General features: G+C 44.6%; 1 protein-coding gene and 1 non-coding gene across 6 annotated transcripts in view; one reads left to right on the forward strand and one right to left on the reverse strand.

The window, feature by feature from the left end:
- Positions 1–27,132, forward strand: part of FRMPD1 (FERM and PDZ domain containing 1) — a 153,108-nt gene that overhangs the window by 119,164 nt on the left and 6,812 nt on the right. For all 5 annotated transcript variants that reach the window (XM_043891420.1, XM_043891421.1, XM_043891422.1 and 2 more), the window contains exons 3-14: positions 2,014–2,171; positions 3,018–3,120; positions 6,773–6,818; positions 10,189–10,296; positions 13,330–13,425; positions 19,732–19,857; positions 20,958–21,077; positions 21,489–21,625; positions 22,622–22,748; positions 22,899–22,994; positions 24,728–24,910; positions 25,767–25,914. In XM_043891420.1, coding sequence (XP_043747355.1) covers positions 2,014–2,171; positions 3,018–3,120; positions 6,773–6,818; positions 10,189–10,296; positions 13,330–13,425; positions 19,732–19,857; positions 20,958–21,077; positions 21,489–21,625; positions 22,622–22,748; positions 22,899–22,994; positions 24,728–24,910; positions 25,767–25,914 — 1,448 coding nt within the window. The remainder of the gene's footprint in view (positions 1–2,013; positions 2,172–3,017; positions 3,121–6,772; positions 6,819–10,188; positions 10,297–13,329; positions 13,426–19,731; positions 19,858–20,957; positions 21,078–21,488; positions 21,626–22,621; positions 22,749–22,898; positions 22,995–24,727; positions 24,911–25,766; positions 25,915–27,132) is intronic.
- On the reverse strand, positions 708–780 carry TRNAG-CCC. Its single transcript has one exon. It is a non-coding gene; the product is annotated as a tRNA-Gly (tRNA).

Raw genomic sequence — 27,132 nt, forward strand, 5'->3', positions numbered from 1 at the left:
ATGGATGTTGCGAGTGATTATTGTTGTTATTGCTACTGGTACTCTTACTGTCATCGATTTATTGGATTTTTTTTTTTTTAATCTGGAAGGATTTTGAACCAGTGTTCCATCAAGTTTATATTTTCATTCAGTACTTATGTTCATTTTTGAATCTGTAATCTTCCCAACCAGGAATCCAGGAATCCAGCATCAGTATTACTTGTGTCTTCTGTTATTACATCAACTTTTTAAGAAAACCTAGCTCCTGATACACTTTCAGCTATTCTGTCTTTAATGGATTGTAGGATGCGTTTTGTGGCTGTGTTTTATGTATTTTTCCTGCAACTCCACTAAACTTGTTTTTTAAGTACTAGCAATTCTTTTTGTGGATCATTTTCTCAGTGTAGATTGTCATCTGTTTGGGGGGGGGAAAAAAGCTATGCTTATTATTCCTCTTATCATTTTTCCTTCTCCAATAACTATTCCAGGCATTTCTCCTGCCACTTAAATAGGAGTAGTGTCTAGGGTGTCCTTCCTGTTGCTTTTTCAAAGGAACACAAATGTTGATTTTTGTTTTTCAGTGTACTTTATTATTTATTTTATTTAGAGAGTCCCTTTCAAAGCTTTAAGTTCTTCTTTTTAAATCAGGAATACCTATGGGTTTTTTTTTTTAATTTTATTCATTTATTTGGCTGCACCAGGTCTTAGCTGCAGCATGTGGGATCTCGTTCCCTGACCAGGGATCGAACCTGGGCCCCCTGCATTGGGAGCTCAGAGTCTTAACCACTGGACCAGCAGGGAAGTCCCTGCCTATGGTTTTATTCAGTATAAATTATCAGAGTTTTCTGTCTCTTCTCTCTTGTTAGGTCTGGCCTCTAATACTTCTCAGTACTACCCATATGCTTGCCTAGGAGAAATCCTTTCTTTGTTCCTAAGGGAGCTCCTTTATGGGTAATGTGCATAATATGGCTTTGTGCTTGGACTTGTCACATGCATGTTTTTTGAGGCAGTTTTAAAAAATATATTTCCTGGTCCTTGTTGAAACTTGAGATTATTATAAATGACAGAGAGGTGCTTTTCAGGTAAGTGAGGTCCTATTGCATTAGGTAGAGTTCCTGACAGTATTTGGTAAATGGATGAGAATAAATGAAAAACCTTAACTGCAGAGCCCCAAGGAAGCTGTTACTCCTCCACATTTCTGTTGTGTATAATGACAATAAACACCTTATCTCTCACTATATGATCTTCCTCAGAAAGAACCACTGACCCTTAGAAGACAAAAGCCATTTGCCACAAATGAAAAATAGCTCGTAAATTCACTTTGTGGTATTGAGCGATAGAAGATACAACTTTCAACTTATCTGCTTTTAGATATACTGAAAACACACATATTTTTAACAATTAATATAGAGGGAGTTTGTGCTCTCTGGGATTCTATATTGGAAAAAAAAGAAAAAAAATCATCAAAGAAACAATTCACCTATAAAAATGAGTCATCATCAGATATCCAAACTGAGCAACTGCTTGCTCCTATTCACAGTCCGTGTTTTTCCTCTTTTGTACCTCTGCTGAAGCAGTGCCCCCTGCCTGGGTTGCCTGTCTGTCCATCCATCCATCCATCCATCCATGGATCCATCAGTCTATCCATCCATGCATCCATGCATCCATCCACTCAGCAGCAGTTACTGAATATCTTCCTTATGCCAGGATTTGGGCTGGGTAGATACACCCTCGAAATCTCTCATCTCTTCCAGGTAGCAAATACTTGCCTGACTCCTCCTCCTCTATCCCCCAAAGTTAACACTGCCCACCTCGTCTTTACATACCCACAGCCCTTTGTGACTCGTCTTCCAGAGCATGGTGCTGTGTCCTGCTGTTTTATTTGCTGCAGTTTGTGTCTTCTCTCTCTCTCGAGGGAAGAGTTAGTGTCCACTCAGCTCTGCAGCTTCCTCCTCCAGGGTGTTTGGGGCTGACCTGGTTTGTGCCACCCACTAGATTCCCCTCGCTGTCTCTTACACACTCCTTCTCTTCCAGGGCTAAAGTTGCCACAGCTGATGGGCCCCCCGGGATCCCAACCCAGACTGTCATCCCTGTGAAACACACAGTAAAAATAGACAAAGACACCCTCCTCCAGGACTATGGATTTCACATCTCCGAGAGCCTTCCCCTCACGGTGGTGTCCGTCACAGCAGGTAGGGGCTGATTGGGAAACAAGAAAGACTTGGGCTGTTTGTGGGGGATTATCCCTGGCTCTCTTCCCGTATCTCTGTGCTGTAACATAATGCAGAAAATGCTACCCCAGGAAGTTAGAAAGGGTACATCTCATTTTGACCCAGTTCTGTCCAGGGCTTTGCACCTTCCTATGGCACAGGGAAGGTGAGCCCCCGTGCGCTTGCTGACCTGCATCGCAGGTCCGCTGGCCTCAGCTGAGGCTTTACCCATCCGTGGCCCCCTGGCCAGCCTCCGAAACAGTGACAGTTTGGGGATCAGCAGGCCCTCCTCTCTGAACCCTGCATGCTCTGAGCTGGGGAGAGTTTCTGGTCAGACAGTAATAGAAATTATTGATTTGTTTTCACTTGAGTCTCTGTAAAATATAGGCTGTATCAGGGGAAGAGGAGCAGGCTGGGAATGTCTCGAGTCTGTCTTCATTCTTCAGTTATGTGTTGATGTGAGATCTGGGACCAGTTAAAATCTATTAATCTGAACTTACACACACACACACACACCTACCAGATTTCTTTAGAGATGAATGTAGTAGATTTGTTGGCTGGCTCTGTTGATGCAGGGGATTTCTTCTGCTAGTCCTCTTTCCTTGGACAGCCTCCTAACACCCCTTGAAGGTGATGGATGGTAGGTATATTATCCAAGATTTGTAAACAGGGAAACTGAGATCCCTGTGAGCCCAAGTCTGGCCAGGGGTGGGGGTGAGCTGGTGCCCCGGAGACCGGATCAGGCTGCCATTCAGCTGAGTGACTATGACACGTTGGGTCTGGGCCCTCCTGGCATGAGCACCAGGTATTTTCTTTTCTCTCCCACAGGGGGCTCTGCTCACGGTAAACTTTTCCCCGGTGATCAGATCCTTCAGATGAATGACGAGCCTGCCGAAGACCTTTCCTGTGAACGAGCAGTCAATATTCTGAGGTACTAAATTGTCTTCCATCATCCAGAGAGTCGCACAGATTATTACAGAGCAAGAATGAGTGACAGAAAGGGCATAGCTGATCCTTTGTGATTTAAGTAAGGTCCAGGCTCCTTTAAAGCAGCAACAATAGCCTTGTTTTAGAATTCCATCTCGGTTCCTCTCTGCTCCCTTTCACCTGCCTATAAATGGGATTAGGAGGCACAGGTCCTACATTTATCAGCCCCCTGCAAGGCCCAAAACACTGTGCTGGGTGCTGCGGGGAATGTAATTATGAATAAAACATAGGCCCTACCCCTTAAGTTGGAGAAGGAAATGGCAACCCACTCCAGTACTCTTGCCTGGAAAATCCCGTGAACGGAGGAGCCTGGTAGGCTACAGTCCATGGGGTTGCAAACAGTCAGACACGACTGAGTGACTTCACTCACCCCTTAGTTAGTCAGTCAGTTCAGTCGCTCAGTTGTGTCCGACTCTTTGCGGCCCCGTGAATCACAGCACGCCAGGCCTCCCTGTCCATCACCAACTCCTGGAGTTCACTCAAACTCATGCCCATCGAGTCGGTGATGCCATCCAGCCATCTTATTCTCTGTCATCGCCTTCTCCTGCCCCCAATCCCTCCCAGCATCAGGGTCTTTTCAACTCTTCGCATGAGGTGGCCAAAGGATTGGAATTTCAGCTTCAGCATCAGTCCCTCCAATGAACCCCTTAAGGATGTTTAATATAGTGTTGTTAAAGATTCCCTGAAGAAGGAAATGACTCCCCACTCCAATATTCTTGCGTGGAGGATTCCGTGGACAGAGGAGCCTCATGGGCTACAGTCTGTGGGTGTCACAAAGAGTCGGACATGACTAAGCAACTAACACTTTTATCCCTTATGGATGTGCAGGGCTATTGTAACATATGGCAAAGATTGGACTAAATCGATGCTAAATCTACTTGTTGTTCTTTAACACTTTTAACATCTCTTCCTAAATCTCCTTGGTGTAGCCTCCTTGATATGTATGTGGTTCCATTGATACGGTACCCACCACCTTTGACCTGGTGTCATGGTGATTTTTGTGAATGCCTCACTTTCTGCCTTGGCTGTGATCACCTTGAGACCAGGCATAGAGCAAGTGCTCAATGAAACAAGTGAATGTGGTTGGCGCTGACAGCTTAAGTTTTAAGACAGAGGAAATCAGCAACAGGAGTGAGGAGGCCTGACAGACGTTCTACAGGTCGATGCAGGGTTTGTCTTTTAAAACTTCCACCCAACTCTGTTTGAATGACTTTAGTATAAATAAAGGGAAGTGAGAAATAGAGCAAAGCTACCTTGAAGATGCTTCAAGTTTGTACTTGAGTTTGTGCCTTTTGGTGAGTGGCGGTTTTCCTTTCTCAGGGCCTGTCATGTGCAGCACACACTAACAGGCAGTAATAGCAAAGTCAGAGAAAGAAAATGAAAATGCGGATGCAGTCTCTGCCCTCAGGAAGCCCACAGTCTCACTGTGGGGAAACACACACAGTGTAAGATTTACAGAGATCCTATCAAAGCATAGAAAATAGGATTGCCAGGCTCAGGTGAGTGGGTGAGGCAGCCAGGAAAAGGATTTGATGATTTCAGTTTTAAAAATGAAATATGGTTATGGAAATTGTGAAGTTTGCTTTCTCAATTATTGGGTGATTTTCTCAAAGAGTTTCTCAATTCCAGCAAATGGGTTTCACATTTTCAGTGCCACTAATATCTCTGCCAAGTGAGATCGAAGTCTGACTAATAAATTATTCACAGTTTAAAACAGTAGACTAGAATTTGGGTGTTTAGGTAACATTGAACTCAGATGGGTTCACTGGGCAAGGAACCCTGTTGGGGAAGGGACTCCACTCCCCAATACTTGGGCTCATAGTGCAGATACAAGTCATGTAAACCCTACTGAGATGGAGGGTAGACAGGGCATCCGGAGAAGCCGGGGAGGACTTCCCTGCTGGTCCAGTGGTTGAAAGTCCGCCTTGCGATGTAGGGGACGTGAATTTGATGCCTGATCAGGGGAGATCCTGTGTGTCACAGAGTGGCTAAGCCCACTCTGAGCCTGCACACTAGATCCCTTGTGCCACAGCTACTGAAGCCTGTGCGCCTAGAGCCCGTTCTCAGCAAGAGCAGTCATCGCAGTGAGAAGCCCACGCGTGCAGCTGGAGAGTATTCCTCTCCCGCCGCAACCAGAGCAGCCCGTGTGCAGCGGTGAAGATCCAGCATAGCCAGAAATAATAAATGAGTTAGTTAATTAATTTAAAACAGAGAGCGAAACAGGGGGAAGGGGTGGTAAATGATGGAGATTCCTCCAACTTGTGAGGACGTTGTGGTTCGACAAAACATGGAAGAGTCCAGAAGTATTTCAGCTGGCCAAATGCTACCTTAAATGCTGGGCAGAATTTGTGCCTCAGAGATGGAGGTGAAGGGCAGACGAGTAAAGTGACAAGGAGGAGCCCCTGGCTGGGGGTGCTGGGTGCTTCAGTTTGTCTAAGGCACCCGATGCCGAGACAAAGTTCTGACCAGTGAGGGCCAGGGGATGATGGAGGGTCTTGGTGCTGACACAGCAGGTTATTCTCCTCCTGGCAGGAGGAGCCACGAAGGCGGCTGAGCAGGGATGTGACCCCACGTTTGCTTGCCCCTGCACTCTCGGCCACATGCCTTGCATGGGAGTGCCGGGACTGCTAACGTTTGTAGCATCGTCCCAGGGTCGGTACCATTTACAGAAGGAAAACAACCTAGCAAACAGAAAACCAGCAAAACCTCTCATTCCTCCAATTCTCCACGAGGCCAAACTCTCCTTTTGAGAGCTCCTGGGCGTTGGTTTGCTGTTGGAAAAGACCTGTTCTTACATAAAATGGGTAAGAGGCAGTCTCCAGACCCTTGGAAACCTTGGGTTGAGTTTATCTGTTTGAGGCAGTAACACATGGCAGAAACAGGCCTCAGTGTTCATATTGCAAGAAATCAAATGTATTTGTTTTGCAGACTGCTTTTCTATGTAGCAATGACAAAGGAGAAGAAAAACCTGAATCAGTTTTTCAGTTCTATCCTCAAAAAAGTTGAAGTTTGGTGCTTATCTAGTTGATTTGATCACCTTTGGAACCTAAGAGATTATAACAAAACAAAAATGTCTACTATTTGATTACATGATTGTGCTCATTACACTGACTTTGTTCGCTCAAACACCATAAACTGATTGGCTTTAATCTGATAAGTGTTATCCACATTCTTTTATTCTGTTTCATGGATATTTAGCCAAGTTTTCTGAAATAGCAACCCAAGTTATCTGTGTTATTGCTGTTTTCTCTTCAAAAATATTTTGGACATAAACCTAGCTAGTGGTCATAGCAACTAGATGAGTCTTCCATCATATAGACTAAATGAAGGCAAAATGACTTCATTTAGTGGCTGTAGGTATAGGCAAGATGGTAGAGACAAGTATCTGAAGACTTTCTTAAGGTCGCAGTGGCATTTGGGACAACTTAAGTTCCTTCACAGATCACTGCTTTCTCGATGTCCTTTTCAATTTTGCTGAGGCAAGAGAAGCTGCTTTGTAATTCTACCAGTCTCTTTGACGCCCCCAACCCCACACATGCACCCTCATGTATCACCCAGGACAATGACACTTTTTTTGTTTATTCTTTTTTTTCCAGGGAAGCTGAAGATTCTCTTTCAATCACGGTTGTTCGCTGCACATCGGTAAAGCTCTTTCTATGTCTTGTGTGTTAGTTACACCCTTCTTGGCCCCAAGACCCTGTACCACCAGCAGAATACCCCTCAGAGAAGAAACAGGGAAGGCAAAGGGCATCAGAGAAGCTGTCAGGCAGTCCGTGTTGCTTGAAGACCACATATGTGCTCGTATTATGGAGAACTCGTATGTGGGTCCAGGCTTCGAAAGCTCCTGGTCTAGCGAAGGAGACAGACCTGTGATTATGCAGGTGACAAGGGTACCAAGCTCAGAGTCTCAAGACAAGTCTGAGTGGCATCACTGTGGAGAGGTCCCTGAGTTTCAGTTTTGACTTTTGTAAAACAGAGGTGAGGACAATAACTGCCTTGTCTATCTGATGGGTGCTGTGAGGACCCAGTGAGCTGCTGGATGGGAACGTGTTCTGTCAGCCACAAGGCAAGGCCCAGGACACGGCCCAGATGCTGCACAGGGCAGCAAGAGCGATCCTAAACCACCACGCGTCTCAGAGCCTTCTGTGTGTGCTGGAGGGAAAAGCGCATCGCCAACTTGGAAGGGAACATTACCAAGGAGGAGAGGTTGACAGGAAATTCTCATCCTGAGAGACTTTCGTGCATCCTTCTTAGCCTTTGGTCACTAATAGACAAAAAATATAAATAGGGGCATAGAATTTTAATAATGCATTTAATAATCTAATCTAATTGATCCCATATCGGGCTACCCCAAAAGCTAAATTTCTCAAATAAGCAACTGTATAAGTGTCTTCTATAGAATACAATAAAGCACAAATTGATAACTGTCAAAAACTTAACACCACCCAGTCGTTTGGAATAAAAACGCAATTTCCTAAGTAAAGATAGAATCAAATGGAAAATTAAAAATTATCATTATAGACTAGCTAGAAAATAATTAAAATTTAGAGCTCTACTTCTTAGAACATATTATATATAGTTGAGCTATACTCAGAGTAAAATTTGTAACCTTAAAAGTGATTTCATTATTTAACAAGAAAAAAGAAAACAGGTCAGGAAAATACTCAGTGCCGGAGGCATAAAGAAAGACTAATGAAATAAGCATAAAGCAGATTAAAGAAAATGATAAAAATTTAAATCTAAATGATGCTTTGGAAAAACAGAAAAATTAGAAAGTTGATAAATCCAAGGGCAAGTTCTTTACAGGAAAAAGTAAAAAAATTGAAGAACTTGAAGGAAAAGAATTATGTGGGCCTTATGTGAAGCAAACTAGAGTAATACTGAAGGAAATAAAATGTTTTCTTTAATAAAAGAGGAGATATATGTTATATTCCTTGATAGGAAGACTATTAATACATCAGATTTTCTTATATTAATGTATATGCTTAAAGCAAATTCAAACCCCCTGTGGGAATTTTATTTGGATTTTGACAATGTATGTCAAGGTGAGACTTATCAAGAAAATCTTTTTTTTGAAAAGAATAATGAGGATGGCCTTGAGGTACAAGATTTTAAAACTAATATAGCTGCAATAATTAAAACAGTATGATATTGATGAAATGTTGGTTATATCAATCTAATCAAATAGAAAGTCCAAGAATAGATACTAGTATAAGAATTTGGTATATGATAAATGTGGCAGCCCAAATCAATGGGAGAAAAGATGACCATTCAAGAAATTGTACTGGGACATTTCTTTAGGTATTTGGAAAAAATAAGTCTAATCCCACACCATTTGGTGTTAAAAATTTAAATATAAAAAACAAATCATAGAAATGTCAACAATATGGACGGGCATCTATCTGGTCATAAGTTGCAGAAGGAATTCCTAAGCACATAGGGAGCGGGAGGAAGTACAATAGAACAGACAGCTATTTGATTTTGTGCAAAGAAATTGTTGTCTCTTCTCCTTATTTAACAAGTGTTATCTTTTTTGTTTGTTTCTTAGAAATAGAACAGGAAAAAAACTCACCTAAATAGAACTAGGAAGTTTGCCATAAATATGACAGACCAAGTGTTTTACACACACATAAATGGAGATTCTTCTATTCTAAATAGAAGAATTTATCTATGGAATAATGTGAAACCAATACAGAAAAAGCAGTATGCTGAAAGCTAATTGCTATAAATAGTCACGCAGGTGTTGAGAGATTCTTTTCATCTAGCTGATTATCATCTAAATGGAGAATATTTGAATTTTAATTAGGTAGTTCTTTTCCTATTCTATTTCCAAGAAATGAAAGCAGAAGGTAACACTTGTTAAGTAAGGAGAGAGGGAAACAGCATATAGCTGCCTCCTTTTAAAAAATAAAAAGTATAAAGAGAGGAAAATTAGCATGATCCAGTACCATTCCTGAGAGTCCTGTGAGGTTCCCCAGAAGAGAGGAGTGTGAATACTGTACTTTGGAGTTCCTGCAGGGAAAGCTGATACCAGCCCAGCTGATGGTCCCAGAGGCCCTGAGAAATGCCCTGAAAATTGTCTAGCCCACTCACGCCTCTCTTTGGAAGTGATAGGATCATAAGACAAATGCTCATATATATTTTACTTCCACAAGAATGCTCATGTTTGTCTGAGTGGATTCTTAGAATCCTCAAATGATTTGAAATTGATTAGGAATTATAATATCCAAAGTTGGAATATTAATGACTGCTTCTCTAGAACATAGAATTTTATGATCAAAATATATTTTGGTTTAATTGTCTCTATCTGTATTTCTATTAATTATTTATCAATATAATAAGCATTACCTTATTTTAAATCATTTATTATAATATGAATGCTAGTATTTAATGTTTTATTTAATTTGTGCCAAAAGAAAATCCTACAAGGTAGATATATTGGTCATCTCCCTTTTACGGATGAGGACACGATGGCCTCACACACCCAAGGTCTCACATTCAGAAATCGGTAGAGCTGGGCTTTTTCCAGGTAGTTAGGACTCTGGAACCCATGCTCATTAGCATTATGCTGTTTTTACCTCCTGGTCCAACGCCCTGATTGTGCAGAAAAGAAGACTGAAGGCCAAAGAGGGAAATGTACACACACACACACAACTGGTTTTCTTCCATAATAATTTGTGTTTGAGGTCGTTCTCAGAACTGTTGAGTAGGCGCAGTGGGTTAGAATTCAGGTCTCTTTGTTCACAGGCCAGTTCTCTTTGTCTTCCATCATACCACAGCCTTGGGCCAAAGTGTTAAAGCTTTAGCTTTTCTCAGACACACAAGACATATGTGGTTGAGATCTCTAAATTTTGTGAAAAGAGATCTTTAATTGGATAGCATCCTTCTCTGTGGTTTTAATTGAGTTCTCAGCAGCTGTCAGAGCTTTTGCTTTTGTTTTTAAGAAATGAGAAGATGTACATGGCCTTTCTGAAAGTCCTGTTCTAGAGTGCGTCCTGTTAATGTTTGGCAGGGAGTCCCCAAGTCCTCCTTCCTGACAGAAGAGAAGCGAGCCCGACTGAAGACCAACCCTGTGAAGGTACACTTTGCGGAGGAGGTGCTCGTCAGCGGACACAGCCAGGTGCGGCGCTGGTCGGGGGTGGAAACGACTGCTCACGAAGCAGGCGGGCTGCCTCCTGGCGCTGTCTGCTGGGGACGCTGGAATCCACAGCCCGGAGGGGACAGAGTGGGAGTGCCGTGGGCTCGCCGGAGGCTCTGTGCTCCCTCAGTAAGGGGCCTGCTCACCATGGACAGGGAGAGACGCACTGGGTACCCCTGTGTCTTTCTGAGACTCCGTTCTTCTGGCTTGAGATTTCAACATGTTCCAGTTATTCACTTCTCATTCTGAATCTGCTGACTTAGTACTCCCTCTGAAGGTGATACATTGATAGTAGAGATGGTGGCAGGGGTTGCTTTTTTAAAAGACCCTATCATAAAAAAAAAAAAAAAAAAGACCCTATCATCTACTGAATCTCTAATACGTGAATCAAAACATCTTGGGGACGTAGTCCTTCATCATCACCATACCCTGCAAGGGGAGGTATTTTAACAAAGAAGAAACAGAAGCTTAAAGAGGTCAAGAGAATGAACTTCTGAGATCATACAGCTAGGAAATACAGGAGAACAGGCCTATGTGACTTTAGTTTTTTGGTTTTCCACTATAATATGCTGTCTAGTCCTTTTTGATATGGAATACCCAGGATTGATGTGATTGAATATGGGGGTTCAGAAGACAAGACTGACCCTAGAAGAATCTGAAATAAAAAGCTATGTTTGGGGTTTTTTTTTTTTATTTTTAGTCATTGAGGTATAGTTGATATATAAGTTTCAGGTTTCAGCATTGTGACTAACAATTGTTAAAGGTTATATACTGCATTTATAGTTACTATAAAATATTAGCTATATTCCCTGTCCTATACAATATATCTGTAGCTTATTTATTTTATATACAATAGTTTGCACCTCTTAATGCCCTACCCCTACCTTGCCCCTCCCCTCTTCCTTCACCCTATTGGTAATCTGTAGTTTATTCTCTATTTCTGTGAGTCTGTCTCTTTTTGTTATATTCACTAGTTTGTTTTACTTTTTAGATTCTACATATAAGTGATATCATACACTTTCTCTGCCTGACTTAAGGAAACCAACACTTCAAATATTCTTAAATTTGCTAGCCATTAAAGAAATGCAAAGGAAAATATTAAGAACTGCCACTTTATAATTAGTAAATTAGCACAAAAAAGGAAAAATATAAGCCCTGATACTGAGAAAGTAGCTGCATTCATGTACTAATTGGTGGCTTTGTAAATTGATTTAATCTTTAGGAGTAGAAAAAAAGTTAATGAATGCCATAAAAATGGCCCAAGGATCACATTCTTATTAATTTAATTCTATAAAATAATTTAAATGCAAAAATCCATGTATTTAAAGACATCTTTTGTACCTATACATATATATATATATCACAGAAATTTTTGAGAAAATGTAAAATGCTTAGGCAGAGAAATGGTTAAAGAAATTCTGATGTTTCAACTGAATAGAATATTTATAAGTCCATTAAAATTATAAACATTAAACTCACAAGAAGTATATATGCGTTGAGTAAAAATGCACATAGAATTGTGCATAATCTATTAGTGCAGTTCTCTGAAAGCTATTTACAGGTATAGATAAAAATTGGAAAAAGCCTTAGAGAAAAGTAAATAGTGTTAGTTATGTGGTGATGTTACGAATGTATTTTTTTGTAAATCACAAATAATAAAGTATCAAGGAAAGCAGTCATACTTGGAAAATCCAAAGATTAAGATTTCTAAATGCCTAAAACCAGAGTCAGGAGACGGGAGCAGAGTGCAGGGTTTAGAATCCCGCGTCCCTGATTGAGTGTGAACTGGCCCTGGGGTATGAACACACTCCTTTTCTTCCAAAAAAGTACTCTGGCTTTCAAAAAAAAGTTATATAGAGTGATGAATGTGTCTTGCTTAAAAGATACAAATGCCCTTATGTTTAGAAGATACAAAATTCTTAACTGAAAAAGACTGTCAGTTTTCTGAAAAAAGGTGATAAGCTTCTAACCTAGGTGGGCTTCCAGAGATGAGAGCTGGGGGGCAGCTGTAGCTCAAATCCTGGAGACTCTAGAATCTCTTACAGGTTCTGGAGGGCACCAGCCACTTCTTTATCTACAACTCAACACTCAGAAGTCACTTTTTATGAGAGCCAGCCCTAAGGGTTTCTCCAAACCCAAAGGGAATGATTCCCTTTGCCCTGCTCTGCCTCAGGACTTCTGGCTGGCCTGGGGTCACCAAACACAGACCAGTCCCAGGCTTTCCTCCCTAAAAGCCCTCCAAGAGTGGCAGAACCCCTCAAGGGATCCCATGAATCCAGAGTGATAGTTGGGATGAGTAGAGGCCACTTGGTGTGAAGAGCTGACTCACTGGAAAATACCCTGATGCTGGGAAAGATCGAGGGCAGGAGGAGAAGGAGGTGACAGGGGATGAGATGGTCGGATGGCATCACCGATTCAATGGACATGAGTTTGAGCAAATTCTGGGAGACGGTGAAGAACAGGGGAGCCTGGTGTGCTGCCGTCCACGGGGTCACAGAGAGTCAGACACAGCTGGACAATGGGACAAGAACAAGAGGTGGAAAGCAGCCCTCTGCCCTGTGGTGACGCTTGACTACAGAGAACGCAGCAGGGACTCTCAGGGAGCTTCCTACCCCCCATTTCACCCAAGCCTACAAGGCACAGTGCGAGAATCTCAGAAAGGCCCATTTGGGGCAGTGGGCATGCTAGATGCAACGAGCAGTGACGTGTCAGCGGATGGTATCATACATGCCCACACAATGCCAGCAGCATGCCCGAAGAGTGGCAGGGCTCACTCTTCACCTTCCTCCCTCCTGTCAAGCAGTTCTTGTGGCTGGCCCTGGAACAAATCCTGTATCTGTGTGGCATAGGCCTCATCCCTTGCAGAAATCTCTGAATGTCAAGAGTCAACCTACAATGTGGTGAGGAGGTTGGGGAGAATCCTGCTCTCCACACCAAGGCAGAGCCAGGGAAACAGGCTCTGTCACACCCAGGAACAGGAAGAGAGAGTTTTGACACTGCTCTTGTGTTTTCCAGGGTAATTCTCTGCTGTGTATGCCCAACGTGCTCAAGTTGTACCTGGAGAATGGACAGACCAAAGCGTTCAAGTTTGAGGCACACACGACTGTGAAGGTATTCCGAGTAAACTTGAATCTCCTTCTGATGAGAATTTGCTGGCTCCCAGGAACCCCGGACATCTTGCCGGCAGCTGCCTCGGCGATCTCACAATCCCATGGTCTGAGCACCTGCAGTTGGCCAAACACTGTGTCATCTCAGTTCATTGCACAAACACCCAGCAAGCTGGTATTTTAATCACCCTCTTGCAGGGGAGGGAATCAGGGTCCAGAGAGATGAAGTACCCAGTACAACTCATTAGCCTTCCCCATTAACCACTGGGATTTCCTGCCTCTTGTATGGGGCTCCACCTGCTTCCTGAAAGGCCAGAGTCACTAAAAACCCAGGCAAAGTATCAGGGCAGGTCCAGGTCCCTGGGAATTCTGTTCTGGATGGAAGTCAGTTTGAATTAGATTTGATTAGGTTCCCCCAAAGGAGACACTCTGAGGCAGGTGATACAGAGAGAGGTAGAAAGTGGTCTCTGTCCCCCTAGCTTGCAGTCTAGTTGAGGGAAAATGGACCTCCAAGGAGCTCCTAACAGTCCAGGGCAGGATGAAGGAAGGGCTGTAAAGAGAGGCCCGAGGGGCGTGCTTAGCACACAAGAGAAGGAGCACTCTGTCTCCTCCCGTCGGGATGTCAGAGAAGGCTGTGCCGAGAAGCTGGACCTGAGCTGGGCTTTGCAGGTTGACTAAGAATTCATCAAGGGCAGGTGGGGGCACAGCTGTAGAGGGGTCAGGGGATTTCCGTCAGGCTGAAGAAGTCCCGTGAACAAGGCAGAGAGCCAGTAAGACAGGCATTGCCTGGGAGGTGGTAAACCATCCCATGGGACTGGAGCAGAGACCGTTTCCTTGTAGGAGGAGTGGGAGAGGGTGCAGACGGGCTGCAGGGATGGCCTTGAATGGCAGGCAGTGGAACTGGGATTTTATCCATAGACGATAAGGGATAGCACTATAGTTTTTCAACAAGGGAGCAAATAGTGTTAGAGGCAGGCTCCAGGGGAGAAACAGACAAAGGGGTTGTTCAAACGTTAGAAACCGTGTGGGAGCCAACGCTGAGCCCAGCTCCTCTGTTATTAGAGGAAGAGCAGGTTCAGGTGGGTGAGTACCCCTCTAGGTACTGAACAACATGCACACACACACACATTGCACACGCACTTGTGTGCACACATGCAAACATAATGCACGCATACCACCAGTGTTCCCCTGGCACCTTCCTATGGCAATTCCTATTGTTGTTCAGTCGCTCAGTCGTGTCTGACAGTTTGCAACCCCATGAACTGCAGCACGCCAGGCTTTCCTGTCCATCACCAACTCCCAGAGCTTGCTCAAACTCATGTCCATTGCGTCAGTGATGCCATCCAACCATCTCATGCTCTGTCATTCCCTTCTCCTCCTGCCCTCAATCTTTCCCAGCATCAGGGTCTTTTCAAATGAGTCAGCTCTTCACATCAGGTGGCCAAAGTATTGGAGTTTCAGCTTCAGCATCAGTCCTTCTGATGAATATTCAGGGTTGATTTCCTTTAGGATTGACTGGTTGGATCTCCTTGCTGTCCAAGGGACTCTCAAGAGTCTTCTCTAACACCACAGTTCAAAAGCATCAATTCTTTGGCACTCAGCTTTCTTTATGGTCCAACTCTCACACACGTACATGACTACATGGCTTTGGTTATATGGGCCTTTGTCAGCAAAGTAATGTCTGCTTTTTAATATGCCGTCTAAGTTTGTGATAGCTTCTCTTCCAAGGAGCAAGTGTCTTTTAATTTCGTGGCTGCAGTCACCATTTGCAGTGATTTTGGAACCCAAGGAATTAAGTCTGTCACTGTTTCCATTGTTTCCCTATCTTTTTGCCATGAAGTGATGGGACTGGATGCCATGATCTTTGTTTTTTGAATGGTGAGTTTTAAGTGAGCTTTTTCACTCTCCTCTTTCACTTTCACCAAGAGGCTCTTTAGTTCTCTTCAAGTTTCTGCCATAAGGGTGGTGTCATCTGCATATCTGAGATTGTTAACATTTCTCCCAGCAATCTTGATTCTAGCTTGTGCTTCGTCCAGCCCGGCATTTCTCCTGGTGTACTCTGCTTATAAGTTAAATAAGCAAGGTGACAACATACAGCCTTGTCATATTTCTTTCCCAATTTTGAACCAGTCCATTGTTCCATGTGCAGTTCTAACTGTTGCTTTGTGACCTGCATACAGGTTTCACAGGAGGCAGGTAAGGTGGTCAGATATTCCCATTTCTTGAAGAATTTTCCACAGTTTGTTGTGATCTACACAGTCAAAGGCTTTAGTGTAGTCAATGAAGCAGAAGTAGATGTTTTTCTGGAATTCTTTTGCTTTTTTGATGATCCAACGGATGTTGGCAATTTGATCTCTGGTTCCTTTGCCTTTTCTAAATCCAGCTGAACATCTGGAAGTTCATGGTTCACGTACTGTTGAAGCCTGGCTTGGAGAATTTTGAGCATTACCTTGCTAGTGTATGAGATGAGTGCAATTGTGCGGTAGTTTGAACATTCTTTGGCATTACCCTTCTTTGGGATTGGAATGAAAACTGATCTTTTCCAGTCCTATGGCTACTGCTGAGTTTTCCATATTTGCTCGCATTTTGAGTGCATACTTTAACAGAGTCATCTTTTAGGATTTGAAGTAGCTCAGCTGGAAGTCCATCACCTCCACTAGCTTTGTTTGTACTGATGCTTCCTAAGGCCACTTGACTTCATACTCCAAGATGTCTGGCTCTAGGTGAGTGATCACACCATCATGGTTATCTGGGTCATGAAGATCTTTTTTGTATAGTTTTTCTATGTATTGTTGCCACCTCTTCTTAATATCTAATGCTTCTGTTAGATCCATACCATTTCTGTCCTTTATTGTGCATATCTTTGCATGAAATGTTCTCTTGGTATCTCTCATTTTCTTGAAAACATCTCTGGTCTTTCCCATTTTGTTGTTTTCCTCTGTTTCTTTGCATTGATCACTTAGGAAGGCTTTTTTAAAATCTCTCCTTGCTAATCTTTGGAACTCTGGCTTCAGATGGGTATATCTTTCCTTTTTTCCTTTGCCTTTCACTTCTCTTCTTTTCTCAGCTATTTGGAAGGCCTCCTCAGACAGCCATTTTGTCTTTTTTGCATTTCTTTTTCTTGTGGATGGTTTTGGCTACCACCTTCTGTACAAAGTCATGAACCTCCATCTATAGTTCTTCCGGCACTCTATCAGATCTAGTCCCTTGATCATGTGACTTCCACTATATAATCGTAAGGGATTGATTTAGGTCATACCTTAATGGCAGTTCCTAGGGCTGCCCCAAATGTGCTATTCCATTCCTACTTCAGCGTGACTGAAGAGAAGCTGGAGAAAGCCTGTCTGGCCCTGGGAAGTTCAAGCCCAGAGGAAGAATAGGAGGGAGGAACAGTTTTGTTCAGTGTTACTCCTTGTCTGGCATTCCCTGGGCACTTCCTTATTTGCTATCTCACTTAATGCCCCCAGTAACCTTGTAAGGTGACAAGTGTTAACCCACTTTTCAGATGAGAACACCAAGATATCTGAAACTCATTAAAATCAGTTCTTCCAACTTGGTCTGTTGTCTCTGAACGCTGCCCTGGAGCTGACCATGTTGCCATTCAGCATAGAAGTTGTGCAAATGCATTAGACATGGTTTCTACTTCTGTCACCTTTGAGCAGAGTGTGCTGGAATGGGGGGTGCTTTATTCCAGTGCACTGGAATGGGGGAGGGCACTGGAAGGGGAGGGAGTCCTCCTTCAGTGGCCGAAAAGACTTTGAGATGATTCACAATAAAAACACACACCACAGGGGAATTAAAGCCAAGATGACACATGGAGTTGGGGAAATGGGCAAGGACTTAGCTAGTATAGTGCTGGTTAATCTCACATATCTGTAATAGCCAAATTTTTACAGAGCAAATCTTTTAGCTCTTTGTGACAGAAAAAGAGAGGGGGATATAAGCAAATCATGTGGGTAAAAAAGAGAAAAAAACACTGTCAAGTCATCAGCGACTTCTCTTCCTCACTCCCTTACCAAGAGAAGTAAAGTCCTTACATTAGAAAACCTTCTTTCTCTAAATCAAGGAAAATAATATGTCATTTAGTGATACTTTTGTGTGCTAGCAAAGCTGTTAATGATACAGAAATAAACTCCCCAGGGTCACTCTCTTAGGGAGCCCAGAGTCTTGGGGTGGGGCTGAGGTGAGGAGATGGGACCTAGGGTTAATTCATGAAGAAACTATGGCAAATGCAGTGTGTTCAGAAGCAGGAAAGTAGGATGTGAAAACGGGGTGCTGTGGGTTCCCAGGAGAGAGAGCTTCCAGCTAGGTAGGAAGGAACGGCCCCCAGGATATGGTGGCCTATGAGATCAACTTGGAAAGATGGACAGGAATGGGTCAGGAGTGGTGTGTGAAGACAGATTTCCAGTCATGGGGAATGACACCAGCAAAGACCCAGTGATGGGAAAGTTTAGCAAGTATATGGGGCTTACAAGCAAAGTGCAACAGAAGCAGCAGCAAAGGATAAAGTGGAACAAATGGATTGGCACCTGACACTTGAGAACCTCTAATGTTAAGCTGAGGGATCTGGACTTGGGTTAGTGGGCCATGATGGAGGAGGCTCTGAACATTCTTGAGCCAGGGAGAGCATGAGCAATACAACGCTTAGACAAGTTCCTCTAGGTCAAGGGTCAGCAGACTCTTCCTGTAAAGAGCCAGGTAATGAATGCGGTAGGTTTCATGGGCCGGGGGCTTCTGTCATGGTTACTCACCTCTGCCACTGTGGAGAATGCGTGAGGCTGTGTTCCCATGTGACTGTAATTACAAAAACAGGCAATGGGCTGGATTTGGTTTCCAACCTCTGCTCTAGATGTAGGGTAGAGGTCAGACAGGGTAGCAGGGGAGTCCTTAGGACGTGACTCAACAAAGCCAGGAGACGTGTGTGTGCTCAAGCCAGATGGAGAATGGAGAGAGTGGACGGAGCCAGGAGAGGGGCTCTCCGTCATGGCCAGCACACAGCAGGCATTGAATTAATGCTGTTGAGTTTTGGAGGCAAATAAACTTTAGGACCTAGTCATTGGTTAGTTATGGGGGGTGATGGAGAAAGCAGGAGGAGGATTCAGAGTGGGGAGCCGTGAGGAGCAGGTCGCACCCGATGGTTTGGCCCTTCCTAAATTTAAAATTCTAGCAGGACGTGTATGATGAGTCCATGATGACTGTTTACTCATTGAATGGAAGTCTATTGAGCATCACTGAATGCCAAGCTTTGCGGATATAATGGAGTACAAGACAAGCGAGGCTCATGTTCTGGGGGAGTCTAGCATCTAGCAGGTAAATAACAATAAGCAGGAAAACAGATGTCAGCAGCTACCAGGCAGTGGACACCTGTCATCTAAAGGCTATGTATGGGGATAGCCATTTAATGCACACAACAGCCCCCGAGAGGGGTGTGACTATTGTGACCATTTTAGAGATGAAACCACCGAGGCATAGAGACAGTAAGCATGTTATCCAGGGACACAAGCTAGTGAGTAGACGTCTAGGTCTAGAGCCCACTCACTTCACTGTACTATTACTGAAGAACAGTGCTGTCATCGAAGAAGATCTCATCGTGATGAAGAAAATCAGCAGGACCCCGGGATGGAGAATAACAGGGACAGTCGCATTTAGATACAGAGACCGAGGTGGCCTTGGGAAGAGTGCAGGAAGAGTGTGCCAGGCAGAGGAAACAGCATTGAGAATGCCCCGAGGCAGCAAAGGCCTTGTGATGCCAAGGCGCCCCTGTAGTGAATGAGTGGAGTGTGGCAAGGCAGCTCTGGTGGCCCAGTATCAGTTCTCGTCTCACCCCATCAGCCCCTCTAAATGGGCATCGTTATCCTCTGTTTCACAGGAAGAAACAGGTTCAGAAGCATCAGATTGATTTCCCTCAGTGGCATAGAGGGCAGGTGGTGGGATTATGTCTGGTAAGCAATTGACAGTGCAGACTCCAGAGATAGGATGGATCTGGAGACCTTGAAGAGCGGTGTAAGGCCCTAAGGGATAGCTTCAGCCTCCCAAGTAAAGCCAGAGAGGGCGGCCATATGGGGGTGGGGGGCTGGAGCCCTGAGGGGAAGAGAGCAGTGGGCACAGGGCCCTGAAGGGGTGATGAGGAGTCCCATGTGTGGCCCATCAAGATTAGCCTTCTGCATTGGCAGTGGACCCAGCCAGCACGGGCCTTTCTCTCCCTGGCAGCACGGAGGAGCAGAGGGGAGGCCGGGGAGCCCTCCCCGCTCTGTGCCTGAATGTGAGGGCCGGCCGCTCCTCGGTGACCCCTGTGCCTCCGTGCCCGCAGGACATCATCCTCACGGTGAAGGAGAAGCTGTCGATCCGAAGCACAGAGTACTTCGCGCTGGTCCTGGAGGAGCAGTACAATGTCTCACGGCTACACCTGCTGCATGAGGAGGAGCTCATCCAGCAGGTACCACCTGGCTCTGCTCCCCGTGGGGCGATCTGGGCGGGGTGAGCTGCATGCCTCGGCCACAGCCTTCGGGTATGGGGTGCAGCGCATCTGCAGGTTTGATGTGCTTTCTTGTGCCCAGACAGCACAGAGCTCACTCAGCCTGGTTTGTGGACACAGTTAGGCAGGCCTCCGTTTTGCAGACGAGGAGAAAGAGGCTTAGAGAGGTAAAGGTAATTTACTCAAGGTAACGCAACCACTAGACCCCATCTTTTGCTTCCAGCTCTGATGACCTTCCTCTGAACCTCCCACCTTTGAGGCGTCAGGGAAGCGTCTGTTGCCAGGTCTCAGCCCTTTCTGTGAGATTTGTCCTGAGCAGGACAGGGCTAACATAGTCAGTCGATCTGTACCACTCAGTCTTTTAGCCATGCAGTGATTTGTTATAACAGCTTTTAAAAGCCAAACACAGGTCAGTTCCATAAATTCTTGTTGAGTGTGTACTACTGTAAAGATGAGTAGGATTTCAGTAATTGGAAAAGGAAAGGGGGCTTTTTTAAGGAGAGGAGCAGCGTGAACAAGGCCTGAGCTCGTGGAAGCCGCTCCGAATGCTCCTCATTGCAGATGAATCCCTACCGTGGTCACTCATTTCCTAACATTGCTGCTTACAAACTTTAAAAAAATCACTTCTGTTCCATTAGCACTGGAAAAAGAAACCGCTGAGATAGCTGAAGTGAAAAAAAAGTAAGGTACAGGGTCTATTTATTGTATATTCCCACGTAATGTATTGCATACTATTATTTGTGGGAAATAAAGGCATGTACATTCATAGGAGCATAAATACACAGAGACTGTCTCTGGAAGGGTATATAAGAAACCAGATGCAGAGATTTCTTCTGGAAAGGGGAACAGATTGATGGGAGTGGGAAACAGTTCTTTTGAACTTTTTACATCTTATACCCATGGGAAAGTCAATCAAGGGCAAAGGTCTGTGCTGACTTGGGAAGAACTAAAACCGAAATCTCTAGGGACTACCTTTCATTGTCTTTTTTAATTTAAGTTGTTTTGTGGAATAGCGGAGAACAAAAACAGAAGATGAACCGCGTCTCCCTTATGCACTGCAGGTGGTGGAAAGGGAGGAGTCACATGACTGCCGCTGCCTCTTCCGGGTTTGTTTCGTCCCCAGGGACCCCCTGGACCTCCTGAAAGAAGACCCTGTGGCCTTCGAATACCTCTATCTGCAGGTGACCTGGGCTGCCCTTCCTAAATAACAGTGGTTTTTCTCAAAGATGGCACATTGGGTTATTTTGAACATGAGCTCGAGGCAATTAAGCAACTCCCCGGTAGGGATTATCTTGGTCTGGGGGAGAGTAGGCCTGATTATCCCTTAGAATTCCGTTTTATGGCACTGAATTGCTATGTTAGGCGATTTGCAATATATTAATGAACTTAAAGCTTAGTCCTCAGTGTAGATTTACATTTTCTAACACCATTTAGGATCTTTAGAGTTACAGTTTTTACTGACAAAAGGGGCAACCAAGGTCACACAGGCAAGAATTGGCAGAGCCAGGTCTCCGAGTTGCCCTTCCCCCGAGAGCACTAGGAACCCAATCCGTGTTCTTGTTTCCCAGTGTCTCTGATCTCATCTCTCCCAGAGCTGCAGCGATGTGCTCCAGGAGCGCTTTGCGGTTGAAATGAAGTGCAGCTCGGCGCTCCGGCTGGCAGCCCTGCACATCCAGGAGCGGATGTACGCGTGTGCACAGCCGCAGAAGATCTCTTTGAAGTACATAGAGTGAGTGGCAGGGGACTTCGGTGTCCCGCCAGCAGCAGCTGTGTTGCATTTATCACTTGGCTGGCCCTGGGCCAGGACGGCCAGAATCCACAAGAAGCTGACGCTCACCCACCTCCCCATCTGTCCATTGTCTTCCCTTCATTTCCCTCTGCACCCTCTCCAGCACAGCCTGGCTTCCTGCGAGGTCAGAACCCGGATGCTCCCTCTGGGGCCCAAGCCAGCTCCAGATGGAATGACACAGGATCCCTTTGTAAATTCCCAGTTCCTGGGAGGATATCTCAGGAAATCAGTTGACAACTTCAGCATCAAGCTCTTCTGCAAGCAGGAATGCCTTGGAAGTTCATTTGCGTTGAACAAAATCCTATTGTAGAGCAGTTTCAAGTCCTGAGGCTCTGGCACCTCCAGATTTTTAGCTTAAAATATCACTTTGCTCCGGGTGGTACCACCCAGATTTGCTCGCCTCCTCGCCAAATCTCAGCTGTGTCTTGCCTGCTGATGAATTATATTTAAAAAAATTTTTAAAAATCCTTGGCCTTCCCCTTGATATCCTAGGTGAAATCTCTAGAGAGTGGGACCTGAGAATCTGTATTTTTAACTCGTTTGTTGGGTGGGATGGTGGGAGATTAGGCTGGCATCATCCTCAAGCATGGCCTCAGGGATTCACATGTTTTGTGTGTTGCCCCCTGAGACTGTGCTGGACATGTGTAAGGAGTAATGGGCTCCTTGAATGATCATGGGGTTTAATTCCAGAACGATTCATTTTTGTGGTTTGTGTGTGTGTTTGTATAAATAAATAGGTAGATAGATATCACACATATACAGTCTTTATATTTACATATACTCCACAAGACCAGCCAGATATCTTCTGCTGAGAAAGAAGCTCATAATTACAGTATTCTTGGAACAATAACTACTGAATCAAATATAATTACGTTCTTCATTAGAGTCAAGTTCGCTGTAGACATGAGCCTCCTTGTCTCCAATGTCTCATGGCAGGAAGGATTGGGGAATCGAGAACTTTATATCTCCAACTTTACTACGAAACATGAAAGGAAAAGACATCAAGAAAGCCATCAGCTTCCACATGAAGAGGAACCAGAACTTGCTGGAACCCAGACAGAAGGTAATTTAGCCACAGCCTCTGCCAACCACACGCTGACTCTTGTGAAACCTCAGGGAGAGAATTTTCAACATTGCCTGCATTTTAGGCAAATGAATAGCTCTGACTTCAACAGTCTTTTTTTGTTTTCTTTTTTCTTCACCCTTATTTAAGCAACTTATTTCTGCCGCCCAGCTGCGTTTAAATTACCTACAGATCCTTGGGGAACTCAAGACGTACGGTGGGAAAATCTTTAATGCTACTTTAATGGTATGTATTAAAGAACTTCTTATAAGGGATGCAAGAGAGCCTCTGAACATCAATGTATCTTTTAGTCTAAAATCCCTGAGGACTGTCATGGACTAGAATTTGTCTGGGAAAGTGAACATTATGACGTCAGGGAGCGTCTATCATGCCATTGCTTGACACCAGCCCTCTGACAGATGCTGGGGGAGGCAGAGCTGAATGAGACACAGTTCCCATCCTCAAATGATGCAACGAGGCACCAAACAGGGCAGAGCAAAGCCATGAGAGGCACAGGACCATTACTGGGAAGTCAAAGACAGAGACCACCACTGCCAGCTTCGGGTTGAATGGGGAAGGAGAAGGGATTAAGGAAAAGCAAGAAGATTGCATTGGGCCAGATTTCAGAGGAAAGGCATTCTGAGGGCAAGATACTGTGATCAGTTTACCCTGGAGCTTTGGGTCTATGAAAGTGAAGAGGAAAAAAGGGAAATCATGAAGAAAAGATAAGAATGTTAGACTGGAGGCTTGGGGCCCTGATCATTCAGGAGGGAAGAAGTGAGGAGTGGACCTGAGAAGGGAAAGCAAGAAAAAGAGTCCTCTGCTCTGTTACCCATTCCCCCCTTGGTCTGCTTTTTGGAGCCTAGACCTGGAGCTCTGTGCTCTGGTGCAGTCGGTGATGTGGGATGTGGCTTAAGGGAATTCTGCCCCCACCACTCAGCCCCAGAACCCTCAAGCACAAAGCCAGACAATTTACCAATTAGAGATTTAAAATAATAATAATAATAGCAAAGCTCCTTTCAGTGGATTTGGTGTGCTTCTTAGTCATTTACAGTGATGGGTTAATTTAATTAGGCTGCTGACCTAACAGTGTAGATGGAAAAAGAGAATTGATGTTTTGAAAGAAAGGAAGTGCATCTGATCATTTGGGGAAGAGAAAAATTGGTCCTGTCTTTGTACAAGTCGTGGACTAAATGGTGGAGGAGACAGTAGATTACAGAAAGGAAACTTGAAGGTACAAGAAAAACTACCCACTTTTCTCTAGGGCTAATCCTGCCCTCTGCCAACTTTCTGGTTCCTGTCTCCAACTCCTCTTTACCTTTCATGTCTAAGGAAAGACCTGGGAGTGGGAGAAGAAACAATTACATTGAGCTGGCTCAGGGTGCTTGCTGGTCACTGGAGGTACAGACATAGACATACACAGACTCTGTTGTCAGGGACCTTAATGGAATATGCAACCCAAATACAAATAATAACAGTAAGAAGTCTGAGCTTAGAAGTCCTAGAAATCCTAGTCCTAGACTAATCCCATGCTGTCCGAGAAGGACAGAGGACGTGGTGTGGAATCAACAGAGAAAAGGACTGTTCTGGTTTGAGGAGCAAATCAGGTGGCGTTTTCAATGGGCAGTAGGTGTTGATGGAAGGTTCTAAAAAAGGGTGGGTTTTCAATAGGTAATGATAACAAGGGATTCCAAGTGGAGGGCACAATGTGAATTTAGGCACATAGGTGTGAAAGTATATGGTTGTGTTTATGGAACAGGTAAAAGTCCCGTGGTTGGATCCTCTATTGTGAAGAGTATTATGGGAGATAAATTTATACTGAGTTTATCTGTAGAGGGGGCCCAGGTTAGGCTATCACCTAACTTGGTCATCTAGAGGGGTGGTGAGGGGTTTTCAGAGAGAGGTATCATGTCCTACGTGTATAATGTATTTCCCCTAGCTTGTGAATGGAAACTAATTCCCCTTCCTGCCCTCTGCAGTTACAGGACAGAGAATCCTACATTGCCCTTCTGGTTGGAGCCAAGTATGGCATTAGCCAAATAATCAATAGCAAACTCAACATCATGTCCACGTTGGCAGAGTTTGCCAACATCAGCCGTGTAGAGCTGACAGAAGAGTCTGAGAAAGTGAGCGTGGTCAAAGTGTATCTTCAGGATGTCAAGGTAATGCATGGGGAAGGAAGTTTGAATCCAGCTTCTGGAATCTGGGGCTAAATTACTTGAGGGTAGTTTATGTGAGTTTGGATATTAACAGAGTCTCCTGTCCAACATTTTCTTAAGAGATGGAATTGTCCATCCTGTCCCATCAAAGGGAAAGTAATGAACAGGGTACATTTTCCCGGGGAAGGTCCTAAAAAGTTTTTTTTCTATAAACTGAGCTTGACCGTGTAGTTTCCTGACAGGTTCAGCAACCTAGATGGGAGCATCAGAGGGTATTATCACACACATTAGACCAGAATGGCTGCCCAAGATTTGGGGTGATAGCAATTAAAATAGATCAGTGGCATAGATTACTTCCTGTACCTCTCTGGAAGGTCCTACGTTTATCCTGCTTCCTTTGACTTAATCCCAACATGCTCAGGACTGGTGCTTCATTCTTCTTATCCCCCTCTCCTTCCTTCTCTACTCGATCCTGCTCCTTTTTCTTTTCCAGGTCAGGTCTTGGAGAAGCCCCATAGCATGAATGAGCATGGTGGGGTGGTTGGGATGGGGGGCTGGGGTTGGGATAGAAGGACAGGAGACACTGTGGAGACTGGATGGGAGGAAACCACTGCATGTGTGAGTGCTTGTGTGGCTGTGTGTGTGCATACTCATTTCAGATCTTGTAGGTGAGAACAGATATATTGTCGGGACACCAGGGGGCCTATCTATGGACCGTGGCTGGATTTACCTGAAATCTTTCATGGGCCCCGCATGGCCTGGTTGCCCTTTCTATCGCTTGCTGCCAGCCTTCAGACTTTGTATCCCTTGTTGCCAGCCTTAGCCCTTTATGCGCCTAAGAGCCTCTTTACCTTCAAAGGTTCTGACTTTGCTGCTGGAATCCAACAGTGCAAAAGACCTAGCCTGCCTGATTGCTGGGTACTACAGGCTGTTTGTCGACCCGGTGACCTCCATTTTCCTCTGGCCGGGAAACAAACAGCATGTGCACCGGGTGTCTGCTGAAGAAGGTGAGGTGCTGAGGCTTGGACCCAGTGAGGACAGGCCCACTTCACTGCCTTGTAGGTCAAGGCAGCCTAAAAAGGGGATGGTGCATTGAGTGGAACTGAAGCTTCCACTCAAGGGGATGAGAGCTGCTTCTCCATTCATTTCTTGGTAAACAGCTGATCTGTCCAAAATCCTAAATAGAGAGGATTTCTTTGTACCTGAGAGTCCCATAAAGCCAAGGAAGGCTGTGGAAGGTCTCTGATTCCCTGTAGTCTTACCTACAATCATCTCTAAGATCCACAGTATTTTATCTTTGACAGTAAAACAAGATGTCACTTATTTGTTTAGAAAGTATAGCTGACCTAACTTCTCAACTCATGCCTCTTTTGCTACTCTTGAATTATAATAAACATTCTCTGCCTTACATGTTTATAAGAACAGGGTGCATGGAGATAGGAGGTAAAAATCATATGACATAAGGAATGAAGTAGGGGAGGCCAGATTAGGTGAACGTTTTCCTAGTTTCCACCAGACTTTTGCTTCAGCGCTATTGATGCAGCATTCTTCCCAGTGGTTTGCTGATAAATGTTTAACAACTGTCTCTGCAGGGGAAGAAACAAAATGAAACAGAACCCTGATTTGAAGCAATTGCCTAAACACTGGCAATGGCATAAACACTCCCACCGTGTCAGCTATACTTTCTAAACAAATAAGTGACATCTTGTTTTACTGTCAAAGATAACATTTCAAGCCCCTGACATGGAGGTGGGGAGAGGTGCTCCGCAGCGCACCATCGTATGGCATTTCCTCCATGTGGATAAGACAGGCATAAGTAATCTCAGAGGTTGGCTGATAGGAAACTGAGAATTCAGAAGGGAAGAGTTTCCTGTACCTATTCCCTTTAACACAGCTTATTAACAAGGGATGATGCCTCTGAGATGGCACCCCGTGGAGCCATGCTATTGTGGAGGTCTGGCGGGGTGGTCACAGGAGGCCTATTTCAACCTGTTTGAAATAGGTTATGACGAACATGGTGAAGTTACCCAGGCAGAAAGGGGAGGAGTGATCCTCTGAAGCAGAGGGACACAATGGAGGCGTGAAGGCTGAGAAGCTCTCTGTGGTCGCTAGAGCATGGGGAAGGCTGCAGTGAGCGACCAGGCTGCTGAGGGTCACCCTGTGAGAGCCCCCAACCTCAGTAGGAGAGCTTAGGTCCTTCCCTGTAGGCAAGAGGAACCATCCGA

The sequence above is a fragment of the Cervus elaphus genome, chromosome 29, assembly GCF_910594005.1.
Source record: "Cervus elaphus chromosome 29, mCerEla1.1, whole genome shotgun sequence".
Taxonomy (NCBI): domain Eukaryota; kingdom Metazoa; phylum Chordata; class Mammalia; order Artiodactyla; family Cervidae; genus Cervus; species Cervus elaphus.